At 43.5% G+C, this 16,868-nt stretch overlaps 1 protein-coding gene across 1 annotated transcript in view; it reads right to left on the bottom strand.

The window, feature by feature from the left end:
• LOC115659902 (UDP-glucuronosyltransferase 1-1-like) overlaps window positions 1-16,514 on the bottom strand; it is a 94,377-nt gene extending 77,863 nt beyond the window's left edge. Inside the window, exon 1 of the mRNA XM_030580657.1 lies at window positions 15,571-16,514. Within this exon, the coding sequence (XP_030436517.1) occupies window positions 15,571-16,431 (861 nt within the window). The 5' untranslated portion in view covers window positions 16,432-16,514. The remainder of the gene's footprint in view (window positions 1-15,570) is intronic.
• Window positions 16,515-16,868: the final 354 nt, after the last annotated feature.

Here is a 16,868-nt window from a genome sequence, read left to right as displayed (position 1 = left end):
GTATTCCTCAGTGGGATCTGAGGGAAGTGGCCTGTAGAATTTGGTATTGGAGAGTTGTCTGGCAGCCTCCTTTTGGTAGTTAGACCTGATCATGATTACAACAGCACCTCCTTTATCAGCCTCTTTGATGATAATGTCTGGGTGGTTTCTGAGGCTGTGGATGGCATTGCGTTCTGCACGACTTAGGTTATGAGGCAAGCGATGTTGTTTTTCCACAATTTCTGCCTGTGCACATCAGCGGAAGCATTCAACGTAGAGGTCCAGACTGTCATTTCGACCCTCAGGAGGTCCATGTGGAGTTCTTCTTCTTGTTCTGTTGGTGGGAGGGTACCTGTGTATCAGTGCCCTGTTCAGTGTTGTCCTGAAAGTATTCTTTGAGTCGGAGACGGCAGAAGTAGGCTTCCAGATCGCTGCAGAACTGTATCATGTTGGTGGGGGTGGCAGGGCAGAAAGAGAGTCCCTGAGATAGGACAGACTTTTCTTCTGGGCTGAGTGTGTAGTTGGATAGATTGACATACTGCTGGGTGGGTTGGGGGTACCACGGTTGTGGCCCCATGAGGCAGGTAGGAGTTTAGACAGTTTACAGTCCTTTTTCCTTTGTAGAGAGGTGAAGTGAGTAATGTAGATCTCCTGTCTTATTTTAGTGAAGTCCGTTTGTATGGAAGTTTGGTTATTAATGAGAGTCTCCAGGTTGGAGAGCTCTTTTTTGATGTTTTCCTGTTTGCTGTATTAGATACTTATCAGGTGGTTCCTCAGTTTCTTTGATAGAGTATGGCATAATCTCTCACTGTGGTCTGTGTAGTATGTAGATAGCAGTGGATTTTTTACCTTTAGTCCACTTGGTATGATGTCCATCCGTTTGCATTTGGAAAGGAAGATGATATCTGTCTGTATTTGTGCAAGTTTCTTCATGAGGTTGATGGATTTCCACTCCATATGGCTAAATGCAGTGCCTTGCATGGTGTCAAGTATCAGAGGGGTAGCAGTGTTAGTCTGGATCTGTAAAAGCAGCAAAGCCTTATGGAACAGCGAGTCTGTTCTCAACAGCACTGCAAGCAATGTGAAGAAAAACGGCAAATGTTTCTCTTATTCTTATTTGCTTTTAAGGTTTTGGGTGGGGACCTGGGGTGTGTCCTAGTCCAGCCTGAACTATCACTGTGGGGGAGGGATAGCTCAGTGGTTTAAGCATTGATCTGCTAAACCCAGGGTTATGAGTTCAACTTTTAAAAGGGCCATTTAGGGATCTCAGGCAAAAATCTGTCTGGGGATTGGTCCTGCTTTGAGCAGGGGGTTGGACTAGATGATCTCCTAAAGTCCCTTCCAGCCTTGATATTCTATGTCACTAATTGAAGCTTTTGTTTGTGTTAATTTATCCTCAGGATAAGTCAACAGAGGTCAATGGAATTGCACCAGGGAAAAATTTTACTCATTCAGTTTTGAGTAAACTCGAGAAAGCTTTCTATTGGCTTATTTTCCCTACCTATTAAATATCTCAACATATTACATAGATATAGGCAGAAAAGAAGATGATACAAAGGCTAAAAAACAACCAGAAAAGCAGCAGTGAAATACTTTTATACTATTTGTTATATTTAGTGTAGGATATTGAGACTGAACCCGAATTCCAATCAATCTTTTCCAAGATAGAAGTAAAGAGCATACAGATACACATATCAGGAGCTTCTGGTATTTATCTGTTACCTATCTTTTATAATTTAACCAGACAAAAGTAGCTGTGCACTTTGCTGGCCTAGTTAATGCATGCTGTTATTGCTGGGTCTCTCCCCACTTTCTTTCTGACTGTTTCATGTTGTGTCTTGTCTTATTATTTAACAGTTCAATTGCAATGGGACCTAAAAGCCACACTAAGTCTCAGTCCTACCACACTAGGAACTGTACAAACATAATAAATTCCCAGATAAAAAACTACATTAAGCTGAAGTTAAAGTTGAATATATATTAGGGTGACCAGAGAGCAAGTGTGAAAAATCAGGAGGGGGTGGCGGGTAATAGGAGCCCATATAGGAAAAAGCCCCAAATATTGGGACTGTCCCTTTAAAATTGAGACACCTGGTCATCCTAATATATATAAGTAACTCTGGAGTAAAATACAAGCATTGCAAACTTCCTTCCATTAAAAGCAGCTTTGCTTCACTCCGATTGGAAAGAATGGCAGGTGGTGGCCATTTTGGAAGAGGCCAGTGGAATTCTTTGTATTAGAACATTATTCTTCAGCCTTTCTTGAAGGGGAAACTGGGGTGAGACCACCCTTCTATTCTGTATTTGCACAGCACTTAAAACAGTGGGGCCCTGATCATGACTGCAGCCCCTTAGGCAGTAGTGTAATACAAATAAATGATAATACAGAAAACCTCCCTACAAGCCTGATCCAAAGCCTGTTGAAGTCTTTATATGGTAAGCAAAATGAAAGCCAACACAGAAGCCTTGTGAATGAGGCAAACCAAGAAAGGCCTGTCATAAATGGATAGTTAAGAGTTAATGGAACAGAAGTACTTCATACCTCTTTTGCCTGTAAAGGGTTAACAAGTTCAGTAAGCCTGGCTGTCACCTGACCAGAGGACCGATCAGGGGACAGGATACTTTCAAATCTTGCGGGAGGGAAGTTTTTGTGTGTGCTGTTAGTGTTTGGTTGTTGTTCACTCTGGGGGCTCAGAGGGAGCAGACATGCAACCAGGTTTCTCTCCAGTCTCTCCAATACAGGCTCTTATAAGTTCAGACTAGTGAGTACTAGGCAGATAAGGCGAGTTAGGCTTATGTTTGTTTTCTTTATTTACAAATGTGTATTTGGCTGGGAGGAGTTCAAATCTGTATTTTGCTGAAAGGATTTTAATTTGTACTTGTATACTTAGGCTGGGAGGGTGTTCCCAGTGTCTATAGCTAAAAGACCCTGTAACTATTCCATTTTAAATTTACAAAGATAATTTTTACTGTTTTTTCTCCCTTTAATTAAAAGTTTCTTGTTTAAGAACCTGATTGTTTTTTTTATTCTGGTGAGACCCCAGGGGACGGGGTCTGGATTCACCAGGGAATTGGTGGGGAGAAAGGAGGGAAGGGGGAGAGAGAGGCTAATTTCTCTCTGGGTTAGGATTACTGTCTCTCTCAGGGAGAGTCTGGGAGGGGAAGAGAGAAGGAGGGGGGAAGGTAAATTGTCCTCTCTGTTTTGTGATTCAAGGAGTTTGAATCACAGTGATCTTCCAGGGTAACCCGGGGAGGGGAAGCCTGGGAGAGGCAACGGCGAGGGAAAGGGTTTACTTTCCTTGTGTTAAGATCCAGAGGGTCTGGGTCTTGGGGTTCACCAGGCAAGGTTTTGGGGGGACCAGAGTGTACCAGGCACTGGAATTCCTGGTTGGTGGCAGCGCTACAGGTACTAAGCTGGTAATTGAGCTTAGAGGAATTCATGCTGGTACCCCATCTTTTGGACGCTAAGGTTCAGAGTGGGGGTTTATACCATGACAAGGCCGACATGAGCATACAGAAACTTCGACTGTGTATGTTGGCTCTGAGCCTGCTCCCATTAGAATCAGTGGCAAAATTCCCATTGTCTTCAGTGGTCAGGATCGTGCCCTTAAGGCCTTGCACAGCTGGGTCCTGATTCTGCACACACCCCTGACTGCCCAACAATTTGCAGGAACAGGCTTCCATGCAGCAGAAGTGCCCTTAATGGAACACAGTTTGAAGACATATGGCCCAATTCTGCAAGGAGTTGGTGACTTTTTAAGAAGTGCTGAGCACCCTCTCCCCACCCCTTATCTAATTCTGTGAGGTTAGTCAGTGTATCTGAGATGGTCTCTTATGAGGATTTTTCAGAAATAAAATCAATATCTCTTAGTTTGGAGAGGCAGACAAGTCACAGAGTGCCTGAACACAAGGCCGATAGGCAGGGCAGAGGCTATGATTCTGGTGAAATGCCTGGGACTTTGAATAAGGAGTAAATTACAAGAGCAGTGAGAGGAATTGACAAAATCCATTTGATCTTCCTACTCTGATGTATTTTTCCTGCTGTTAGTTATGATTTTCAATGCACAGAGCTGGCATTTGTACCAGTGAAAGAGAGATGGTTGCAGACAGCAAACAGATATCAGGAGCTTCTGATATTTATCTGTTACTTATCTCTTATAATTTAACCATCTGGTTACAGTCTGGTTCTTTGTGGTCTTCTGCCAGAAAGAAATATATTTATTTATGGAGTTGGTGGAGTTGGGTAGCTGTCTGTACCAGAACAAAGGGGCAAAAGTGCTAAACTTTGGAAAAGTGTGAGTGGTGATAGAAAGAACATAATGAAAAATTGAGATTAAAGCACTGCAGTCTTTTAATGGGAATGCTAATCATGCAAAGTTTTACAAATATGGAGAATAGCTCATTAAATAACATGTATTTGCAAATAGTGCGTATATGACTGCAAACTTCAACTGCAGGTCAATATACCATGCCCCAAGCAGCTGCGGGGTGGGTGATGAAGTGTGTTTGTGGAGAAGATACGTGCAGCTGGGTTTATGGATGTCTGAGTGCAAGATGAGGTAGCTGAAGACCCCAGGGGGGTGAAACAGGTTGGTGGCTATGTCTTTAGGATGAAGCTAGAGGAATGAAATCTAGAAGTAGCTGGGGACAGCTGGGTTTGTGGTGGTGTTCCAGAGGAAGACAGGGGCAGCTGAAGCTGTGGATGAGTAAGCACAGAGCTAGTACAGGGCCTGCTTCACCTTCTGTCCCTGTCATCTCCATTTGTTGCCCCTGCTTCCCTACTCAGGTTCACCAAGGGGAGCAGTGAGACAGAGGCTACTCAACTGCCTGTTTAACCATCATGATGTTGCAGGTCTTGAACCAATGCCTGAGCATTCCCAGAGAGCTGCCATGGCCTCCACCCAGCGGCTACTGAAACTGGGTGGGCTAAGAAGCTGCTAGGGCTATAATCGGAGGCAAGGCACCACCCACAGGAGCTTTGATTGGAGGATCCCCCGGCTCCACCAATTGGTCCAACTACACTATTTGAGCCTGGAGGAGGAACAGGAAGTTTGTCTGAGCAACAAGGCGGTTTCCTGTTGTGCCAGCCTCCCGCACCCTGGCCTGTTACTGGTTCCCACTCAGCTCCTGCCTTTGCTCCTCTTCCCATCGTGTTTGATCCTTGCCTCTCCTCCTGCCCATACGCCTCGCCTCCCATCCTCAGGGACCAGTCCTCGCTCTGCCCCCAGCTCTGACTTCCAGCCCTGACTCCAGCTTGACCCTGGCTCTGGCATTTGATATCTGACCTCAGCTCTGACCCTCAACTATGATTCCTGGTCCTGATTCTGGCTTGGCGCCGGGCTCTGGTAACTGGCAGTTGACTCTGGTGTTTAGCTTTGTTCCCGAGCCTGGACACCTGCTCTGCCCAATAGACCTGACTCCTGCTCTGACTGCTAGGCCAGACTTCCTACATCCTGGTCCATAACAGCATCTGCAGGCCCTTTCTACAGCCAGGCTGAGTGTGTGATATTCATCCTGGGCTGGGGGATTGCAGGAGGTAACACAAGATACAGGACACTTGGTGGGTCTGCAAGAGTATGTGATATTTGGCTCTGGTCAGGCAAAGCACATAAGCATGTGAATTAGCCCCATTTAAGCCACTCTATGATATCTGAAGATAAAACCGGAATAAGCAGAAGTATTGAGAAGTGAAGATAAAATGGCTCAGCTTGGAGGAATGGAAGGGCTTGTCTGCACTTACAGCGCTGCAGTGGCACAGCTGCACCAAAGCAGTCAGTGAAGACTCACTGAGAGGAGAGCTTTTCCACACCCCTGAGAGACATAGTGACACTGAAATAAGTTGCTAGTATAGATCAATCCTAAGATAAAAACAGAAATTTACCACAGTTACCCCTCTCACTTAAACAGCATTACACTAACTCCTCACTTAAGGTTGTAGTTATGTTCCTGAAAAGTGCTACTTTAAGCGAAACAATGTTAAGCGAATCCAATTTCTCCATAAGAGTTAATGTAAATAGGGGGATTAGGTTCCAGGGAAATTTTTTTTGTCAGACAAAAGACATTATATACACACACACACACACACACACACACACACACACAGTATAAGTTTTAAACAAACAATTTTATACTGTACACAGCAATGAATGATTGTGAAGCTTGGTTGAGGTAGAGTAAGAAGGTGGGATATTTCCCAGGGAATGCCTTGCTGCAAAATGATGAACTAGCACTCAGCTGAGCCCTTAAGGTTAACATGTTGTTAATGTAGCCTCACATTCTACAAGACGGCACGAATGGAGGGAGGAGACACAAAAGACACACTGCAGTGGCTGCAAACAATTCCCTGTGGAAAATGAACATGATGATGACCCCACGCTATCCCACTGGAGTGCACCACTTCCTCCACTTTCCAAACTGCCAGGGGGTATATATGTGTGTAAGACAGAGACACACAGGTGTTCCTCCCCCCACTGCCATGTGCTGCTCCTGTCCCCTGCCTTGGAGCTGCTCCCAGGAGACTCCTGCTTGCTGTGCAGAGGATGGGGGGAAGCAGGATGCTGATGTCAGGGTCCCCCTCCCCCCTCTCATGTACCCCATCTCCACAGAGCGGGGAAGGGGAAGGGGGGAACACAACAGGGATGTGTGTGTGAGTGTGATAGAGAGAGAGAGATGCACACATTGGCCCTTTAAGTATGTTGACCCCACTGTAAGTACACTGACTTTTTAAGTAGATAAGCAAGTTGCAACAACAGCTGCTGCCAGCAAGCTGCCTCTGTTCTGATCCCTGTCATGTTCCCCCCACTCAGTGGAGATGGGGGGAGGGGAACACCCAGACATCAGCATCCTGCTTCCCCCCCACCCCCTGCACAGCAAGCAGGAGTCTCCTAGGGAAGGCAGAGGGCAGGAGCAGCACATGGCAGTGGGGGGAGGGACACCTGAACTACCTGGCACTTGATAGCCTGCTGGGCGGCTGCCAGCCCACCCTGGTTCCCACCGGCTAGTCTATGTGGATGTGAGAGCCAGTCTGTGTGTGAGAGAAACTGTGTGTGTGAGAGAGAGACACACAATCTGTAGGGGGACTGTGAGAGACAGGGTGTATGCGAGGGTGTGTGTGTATGTGTGTGTTAGGGAAGTTTGAGAGACAGTGAGTGCACTGTCACTTTAAGTCCTCCCTCCCCGTAGGCTTGGCTGGGCTTCCTCCCCTCTACCCCTCACTCACCTGGAAGTTTTGCTCCTCCTGGCAGGAGGCAGGCAGGGTGGGACTTGGCTCCACTCCACTGAGGGCAGCGGGACACACCGCTCTGGGCTCCCCGGGGCTGGGGCAGAGCCAGAGCCCTCGGCCGGCCGGCTGAGGAGCAAACGAGGGAGGGACCAGGGGGTTGGGGAGAAGCCCACTGGCCCAGCACGGGGGAGGTGCCGGAGAAGAGACGAGTCTGGCCACAGCCAGCCAGGGGAAGCTGGAGCCCCTTGTGGCACCCCTTGGCTACGGTGCCCTGGGCGTGGGCCCCCTTTGCCCAGCCCTGTGGGGGTCGAGGCCACAGGATGCTTTTGAAACTCCCACAAACAGAGGTCAAAGTAAGCCGGTACGGTCTGGTACAGGCTTCCCCAGGCTGGCGATTTAAAGGGTCCTGAGCTCCCTGCAACAGCTGGAGCCCAGGGCCCTTTAAATCGCCTCCTGAGCCACGCTGCCGGAGTCCTGGGGAGCCCCAGGCTCTTTAAATCACCCCCGGAGCCCTGCCACTGCTACTCCAGGGCTCAGGTGGCGGTCTAAAGGGCCAGGGCTCCCCGCAGCGGCAGGAGACCCTGGCCCTTTAAATCCCCATGGGAGCCCTACCGCCACTACCCTGGGGCTCAGGCAGCAGGCCTCTGTCAGCGATTTAAAGGACCAAGAGTACTGCTGTGGTAGTGGCAGCCAGAGCCCCAGGCCCTTTAAATTGCCCCAGGCTCCCAGCTGCCAGCTCACGGGGTGATTTAAAGGCCCCACCTCTTCCAGTTGAGGCCACACCCCTGCCCAGGACACTGGCATACCGGTAAGTCCCTTAACTTACTTTCACCTCTGCCCACAAGAGAACCTAATACCCTAAATCTGCCCTGAGGGCCTGTGCAGCACCCATGGCAGTTAGGGGAATGGAGACTTAAACACAGGGCCAGATCCTCAGCTGGTGTAAGATAGCACAGCTCCCATGGAACTATGACAGTTTACCACAGATGAGGATCTGTCCACCTGTTAGAAACTCCCCTGAGTACTCAAAGGGGCTACAAACCTTTTGGAGTCATCTCAAATGCCACTTCTGGCTACGCAGGCTTTGAAAAAGTTTTGCTGTGGTATGTGCTCCTGACCTAAGCAATCCACCTGGAATCTGAACTATGCAGAGTTATTAGAATTCCTTCTAATTATAAAGTCAGAAACTCTTATTTATCATATTTTTCAAATGTTCTAGATTATTGTTTGCTACTGATGAGAGTGTTTAATATTATAGAAAGGATGTATTAGCCAAATCTTTTTATTAAAGAGTCAAACCCTGAGGCCTTTGTTCCATTTTTACTAAGGCAAACTCCACCAGAAGTTTCATCTGGTGAAGGATCTTTGGATTTTTAAAATATTCACTACAGAAATTCTACAGATGTTTAAAAACCAAGTTCATGTACTAGGGTGACCTGCCAGTTAGCTCACTTTAAGGGTCTCCTTAGTTCAACTTCATGATCTTTGCCTTGAAAAAATAATGTGAACTTTGTTCATGGACTGCCTAGAAAATCCACATTGTATTAATGTTCAGCTAATGATAAACGTTCATCAGAGTTGAACTGACTTCACCTTATGGGGAAGGACATGCCCTACCCATGGTGATGTCTGTAGGTGTTAGGTTAGCAGAGGACAAGATCTGGCATAAAGGACCTGATCCAAAGCTTACTGTGCTCACTAAAAAGACACCTATTGACTTCAGTGGACTTTGACTCAGACCCTAAATCTCCAAACACGCTGAATGGAGTCTACTCATAGAATATGTTCCCATGGGCATAGTCCTGCTTCAGGGGTGCTAGAACTAACAGTGCTGGGGGGGGGAGCGCGCCAGCACAGCACTCCCTGACTTGAAGTGGTTTCCACCATATGCAGGGTTTACAGTTTGGTTCAGTGGTTCTCAGAACCCGCACTATACAAATTGTTCCAGCACCCCTGCCTGCAGCTGCTTGCACGTTGGGTACAGGATGTCTTATCTAGGCCCCCATTCCCACCTGGATAAGTGCCCTCCAGAACGCTAAGCACTGCTGACTGTGCTAGTGGCTCAGATAGTGACATTCAAAACAGAGCTAAAGTAGAGTGTAGGCCAGGAAACAGGTGTTCGGTTCCTTGCTCTTTCTTGAAGTCTACATGTGACGTTGGGCAAGTCACTTACTCTCTCTGTGCCTTAGTTCCCCAGCTGTAATATGGGAATAATATTTCTCTCCTTCACAGTGGGGATTGGAAGGAAAGATTCATATAGGGAAGTAAGATGCTCAGATAGATGGCTCCCCTATCACTGTAGTATGTAACTAGATAGATAACTTTTTTCCAGGCAATATGCTTCACATATTTGCACCATTTTGTACTGCTCTTGCAACATGGCCTTAATTGCTAATTATTTTTTTTTAAACTAAGACCTGTGCTTAATGGCAGCATTTAAGGTTAGCTGTTAGGTTTTCACAGTACATAATGGATGGTGCATTGTTATGAGTAAGCCCATAGGTGTTCCCAGTAGAAGGCCATAAAATTGCTAAAGGATAATGAGAGAAAATAATATGCTGATGTAATTAAAATTGAGAGGGCCACATTTTCATGTGCGCTACAAGGCATCAAGTTATAGATGTATGCCTACAATTAGAACTGCTCAGGTTTTTCCTGTAAAAAAAAAATTCAGACAAATTTTCATTTGAAATTTTCCTTTTTTTCCAGAAAATTGTGAAAAATTAAATGAAAAGTTTATTTTGAATCGGACTTTTCATTTGGATTCAGTTTTCAAAAACCAAAACTGTGTTGACAATTTTTTCCTTCCCCCTGTCTTTTCCCAAACGATGCAATAGAATGACCGATGTCTAATTTACTTTTTTTCCACACTAAACCCTTCAAAATGTTTCCAGATTTGGAAAAGTTACTGAGTAACAAAATTTCATTTTTATCAGTAACTTTTCCTAAGCTGAGGAAACAAAAATTTCAAATTCAAAATTTCCAATTGAAAAATTGTATAGTTTAGCCAAATGATATTTTCACCCCCTGTGGGGAAAAAAACAGGTTTCATGAAGTCCCATTCTTATGTGGGGGAAAAAAACCTCACCAGCTTTACCTACAAGTAAAGACACAATGCAAAGGTGAAGGTAGTCCTCTCTTTTCAACAGTTGAGTTTTAGAGGCCAAACTGGGCCAAATTTTTCCATATCTGGATTAATCTGTTTCATAGCTTGTATAACTCCATGCTGAGTGAGATTCATCTGTTCCTGAACTTTTAGTAGTTCATTAATTTCCACCAGAGTTTATCTTTAATCATCAGGTAAGTTAATGAATGTGAGATGTCCTCTGCAAAGTCCATGTAGATGCAGAATATTGGTCATCCCGGGTCCTAAACTCAACTGTTCCAGACAAAAATGCACTTAGAACTTTAAACTATGGCAAACTAGCTGAAAGCAGAATGTATGAAACATTTTGTTTGGGTTTTATAATATTACTTTTGGAAACCAGGCAATAAAGAAAGAACATACTGAATGTAAGTTAACGAATAATAATCCTCAGCTGGTAAATGAGCACAGTTTCACTAAAGTTAATGGAGTTACACTGTTGTACCCCAGATGAGGATCTGGCCCTATATTTCAAGAAGAGAGAGAGCATTAATGTAGCATTGCTAACAATGAAGTGGATTGTGCCATACTCAGGAAACAATGGAAGGGCTGAGAAATGCTAGGATTGTCAATTTCTGGAGCTGTTGTCTGTGAGATCACCTTATTTGAGCCCAACAGATCTAACAGGAGTCATGGCCCTCCAGATTTGGAGGCATCCAGAGATCTACATGATTTCTGTGTGCATTTTGCTTGGAGCCCGTTTCTGTATACAATTCCTCAGGCCAGCCTCCTACCTGGCCACATAGCTCCCACATAGCTTCTTACCGATGGTTGCTACAAAAGACCTCAAGGAAGGAGTATCATAGCTAGGCAGGTCACTTCTTCATTTCTAAACCTAACAGTCCTTCTTTTCTAAGATTTGTCTCCTGTCCAGTGCTGAGATTAAACTAGACATGGGTTTCTTCTGTATCATGAACTGGGGATGCCATTTTGAAGAGTGCACCATCCTCCCCACACCGATGTGACTTTGTATGCATGGTGGGGAAGGGGGTCACATGGAGGGATAGGCCTTCTGGGTAAGTGGCATTGCCACTCTATTCACAGCACAGAGTGGAAAGCAGTGTAACAATGCATACCTTCAGCATTATCATGTACCTGAATATTCCTGCAGATTTAAAGGAGAATTATGTTCTCTCATCAAGCTCTGTCTGCTCCCTGCCTAGCTGTACCAGGTCCATGGAGCCCCAGGCCCATGATGCATCTGCAGAAGGCTTTATGTGAGTCTAGAAAAACTGTTTTCTTCCTGCATCATTTCAGGGAATTCCCTGGATTTTTGTATCCTCTATTTGTATTAGGTCTGGGCTCATAAGAACTGTTATTTGAAGAACTCTGGAGTTCATGAACAATTATTAAATTATAATCCTATTGTTATGTTCATGACACTAGGGTGACCAGAGTCCTGATTTTATAAGGACATCCCAATACTAGGGGCTTTTTCTTATATAGATGCCTATTACTCCCCCACCCCACCTCCTGTTCCGATTATTCACACTTGCTATCTGGTCATCCGACACACACACACAGAGAATAGTTAGAGTATTTTGTGTTTTTATATTTCTGGAAGGTTGCAACATAACACTACTTTATTTCTTAGATTCCAGAACTCTTATACACAAGAACCAAAACAGAGAGACGAAGCAGGTTGCTCCCTAAGGCAGAGAGGCGCAACTCACCCACCTTGCTGTAGCCTGGCTCTTTGCAGGCCCACAGTTGAAGACCAGATCTCATGCTTTCCTACAGAGCCCTCTAGCCTGCAAGCAGGACCAGGAAACCTCTTACATTAAAGTGAGAGACTGTAATTGTAACACAGTTTTCAATATATCACGCCTATAACCAAATTATCACCCAAACATGAAAAGATCATGCACTATTTGTACCACATGAGGTTTACAAAATAGGCAGTGCAATAGGTACAAGTGAAAAGGGCACACCTAATGGCCTCTTTAAACCAGGTATGTGAGAACAGGAGGCTCCGTGCTTGTTCTAAATAGGGGGGAATAGTGGAATGGGGGGAGTTATTGCAGTGTCCCTGGTATGGGGGGGTGCGATTTTGGAATGTCCCACATCTGTGGCCCTTCTTATGCTAATCCAGTGGTTAGGAAGCACTCCCTGGGGGACATACTGGATCTGAGGAACATATTGCATTTCAGCAGGAATAGGCTGCCATTTCTGCTGCACTGCAAAAGCAGGCAATGTTGTTCAGGGATAGAAAGAAGCTCTTCAATGCATGGGATGCACTGTGCAGACAGCTCAGAATTCATGAATCCTGCTCTCTGTTCTGACTGCTGTTAATATTTCTGTGCACTTCATAGGCCTTATTTACTGACCAAGGCTTCCTACCCTAGCCCTAGTTGGCGGTCAAGACTTAGCACCTCGCTGCACACACAAATACATACCATTTACAAATAAAAGAACTGAGAGGTTGCACAAGAGCACTTCTAGCAAAGAAACCCAGGTCTCTTGTACGGTAGATCCAAGTCTTAGCTACTCTGCCACATTACCTTGCAAAATGAATGTGCCAAATCTATGTCCTTTGGCTATCCTACCTCTCACCATTAAAGCTAGGAAGAGAAACCAGGTTTCCTGATCTCTAACATTCTATTAATCTCTAGCACAAGGCTTTGTCAGTAGGTTATGCAGCTAAGTCCTTGGGTGACGCGTGCACATAAAGGAGAATATTTGCTCCTGTAGCTCAGGTGGCGAGGTCTGTATGAAAGATCCTAAGATCCAGCATTCAAACCCAGCTGATGACCCAGGCTGGGAGACTTTATGGTTGCATGTGATAGAATTTATTTTCCAGTTTGCTTTTAAAATATAACAATTCACACAGTGAGACAAAATCCTTTAAAACAAGTTTTATATTTCAAAACAAAACAAAACTGTTATAGTGGTGCACAAAATGAAGACGTGTGGGAGGGAACTGAAACTTGTCATCTTTATCCTTTCTGTGTCTTACAGCTTTAATGTAAGTATTTGCAGTAATTTTGCAATTTGGCTTTGAACACTAAGCTGTTCCAAAAGAACTATCGTACATTATCATTTCCAAAGTATAAAATATAATCTTGTACTTTAAGATTTGTCTATTCATGCATCTTAATATATGGGCCAAATTCTCAGCTTATGTAAATCTGCATTGCTCAGTTGAAGTCAATGGAGCTATGCTGATTTATTGCAGCTGAGGATTTGGCCCTTGTCTTTCTTTGAAACTTCATCATTGACATGGGTATGTGAGAAGTATCAACAGAGATGCTTACTATCTCTAGCCAGACTTTAATTTTACAAACATCGACCTTGATGCAGGAATTTGACCAGTGTGGACCTGTTATTAATTTCCAAGGTTCATCCAACAGCTCCTTAATTGTATTTTGGGTTTCTTCCTTCTCAAATTACCAAAACAGGAGCTTTCTTGTTTTATTGCCTATTCCTTTGTTCTTGCTATAAGATATTTTAACGTTTTTTCTGCCTTTTCAGGTGTCATTTTCTATATTTGTGTCTACTATTATTTAAAGTAATGATCACTCTCCTCGCTAGCACATATATATTTAAATTGGTGAAGAGAATACAATGCAGTGATGAAGTTTAGAATCCATTTCTCCTCAGTTTTGTACATGATTTTTATGTGATTATCTTATAATGTGGCCTCTTAGGATTGATTTAAGTGGCTCCCAGTAAATTTATAGTGGCTCTACCCACATTAGCTTTCATCTTGTTGGAGTTTAATTTTCCCTTTTATTATGTGTGCACTTTGACTGTATTAATCTCCGTGGGTCTTATTCATAAAAATAAATAAACAAATTCAAATAAAATATTGAGAGGCATTCAAAGAAAAGCTGAAGGCTTTCTAAGATCAGGACTGGGTCATTCAATAAAAAGGAATTATATCCATTCTAAATATGCAAACCCCAAGATCAAAAATCCCCATACTCTGCCCTAAGGAGGTGAAGGATCAGAAGTACAGTATGCTGCATCTCTTATGAGTCTGATCCAAAGGCCATTAAAGTCAATGGAAAGAGTCTCAGTGACTTCAGTGGTCTTTTTCATCAAGTGACTAAATATTGCATGTGAAATAAGAAAAGGGTTAGAAAAGTTTAGAGAAACACATTGGTCCCAAAGAGATTGTAATGCAAGGTAACAAATCACATCACTATTATAAAGTATGTCATGTAGCTGTGTTGGTCCAAGAATATTAGAGACAGAAGGTAGGTGAAGTAATATATTTTATTGGCCCAACTTCTGTTGGTGAGACAGACAAGCTTCCGAGAGCTCTTCTTCTGGTTTGGGAAAGGTCCTTATGCAAAACAATCTGTTCTACTTTGTATTTAGACTTTGTATCCCAGACTTCAAGAAAAGCTCTGTGTAAGCTTGATAGCTTGTCTCTCTCACCAACAGAAGTTGGGCCAATAAAATATATTATCTCCCCCACATTGTCTCTATAAGTATTTCAGTAACTTTACCAGACACTAAAGGGCATCTGGAAATGCAATAAATTTCCTGTTGCTTTGTGTCAGAGAACAGATGCCCAATTCCACCTACTGTTCTACAAGTTACATAATAGCATGCAAAAATTATTCAAGGTTTTAAAAAATACTGCAGACCAAACATCAGAAAAATTGTCTGTTAAAGGAAACACAAAGGATAAAAATGTAGTCTTAACTGAACTTTGCTCATCTGTATAACTCTAAAAATCTACTCTTCCAGGCTAATTATCTTCCAACTCAAATTGACATTTGGCTCTCGTGATCTAAAAAGTAACATGGATATTCTATGATGGGAAATATGTGATGCATGCATGTGACCAAAACAATGTTATGGTGTTTGAGAACAGAATAAAAACCAGATGAGATTCTAAGATTTTTTAAAAAACTTTTGTTCAACTGAAGAATTTTAAGCCTGAAATGATACAAATGAAGCCAGAACTATTTCAGGACTGTACTGAGGACTATAGTTCAGTTTTAGAGCTTGCGGAAAGACAGTGTCTTTTTTCTCCTTGATATGCTTGGAGGAATCTTAGCAATTTAAATGGAAGTTATATGCCCATGCCAAGAGAAGTATGAATTCCATATCAATTGGTGGAAAGATTCTGCCAAAAAATAGTTAAAAAATTCCCCCAAAGCAGTCAGTGCCACTAAATGTTCATATACTATTTACTAATATTTCATTCATGTCACTTAAAAGCACTGCATTTGTCAATGTTTGTTGTGAAGAGTAAAGAAGAACACCATACCTCATGCAGAGCTTTTCTCTCACGGCAGTTTATGCCTCCAATAAAGACCATGTTGGGCATCACTGGTCTGGGATACTCAAACACAAAGTCATATCTCATCAGCCAAATGGATGCAGAATTCAGAAGATCCAACAGTGTCACATCTCTTTGCAGAACCTCAGAGGCAAAGCTTAGAGCATGTGCATAGAAACCATTGCAATAGAAAAATTCTACAGAATCAATTAAAACGTTTTTCAATCGTTGGGAAAATGTCATGTAGTCTGAGTTCACTGAAAAAATTCTTGGGGCATAAGAGAGAGGATCTGGGCATCGATTTGATTTGTAATGTAAATTGCATGGTAATCCTCGCATGAAGAACACAGATGGGAGTGAAAGATAATTAGCAGTTAGTGCTCCACAAAGAGAAATGGGATCTGTGAGGAGAGCATCAAAGTCACTTTGTTTCAGATATTGCATCAGTTCCTTCTGGTTAAATAAACTCTTACAGTGACCGAATAGCAGATTGAAAACTGCTACTGAAGAGTGATATATTGATAGAACATTAAATGGAAATGGTTGTCCTGCTTGATGAGCATCAATATATGTCTGTAAGCTTGCATCTAGACGTTCCTTTGTATAAGGTACTGGATATGTTTTCACTGTACAGTTCTTTGTTATTCCCAACTGCCAACTTACTTGAGGTATAACAACCATCACTTCATGTCCTCTCTGACTGAGCTTTTCCACTACTTGACGCATGCTGAGCCAGTGGCTTCCATCCATGGGAACAACTACCAGCTTCCCACCTTCTGAAAAGCCAGCGATCATCAGGAGAAGCATCCATGCAGTGTGCTGATAGCAAAGGAGAAGGGCAGTCACCATCTTTCTGTTGGAACTCAAAACCTGAATAAACCTTCCTTCTTGACGAATTTCGGGAGCAAACACAAAGATTTATAACTGTTGGCTTCTGCTGCGTTCTCCATATCATCTAGTTAATGATTATTAGATCTAGTTTGTTTCCAGATAGTAGTGGCAAGAGGAGATTTTAAAGCTGTTAGAGGGAGGGCCAAATTGACCTTATGAATAACAACAGAACTATGCGCTTGAAAACATTTCTGGAATTTGCATCAAAGTGCTCATGGTGGTGTTTACAGATAAAGTTCAAACAGAGGCTAAGGACACCATTCCTTACCCATCCTGGCTAATAGCCATTTATGGACTTAACCACCATGAATTTATCGAGTTCTCTTTTAAACCCTGTTATAGTCCTAGCCTTCACAACTGCCTCAGGTAAGGAGTTCCACAGGTTGACTGTGCGC

Source organism: Gopherus evgoodei, chromosome 11, assembly GCF_007399415.2.
Source record: "Gopherus evgoodei ecotype Sinaloan lineage chromosome 11, rGopEvg1_v1.p, whole genome shotgun sequence".
Classification (NCBI taxonomy): domain Eukaryota; kingdom Metazoa; phylum Chordata; order Testudines; family Testudinidae; genus Gopherus; species Gopherus evgoodei.
Note: the sequence above shows the minus strand (reverse complement) of the source record. Positions and strands in the feature narration are given on the sequence as shown.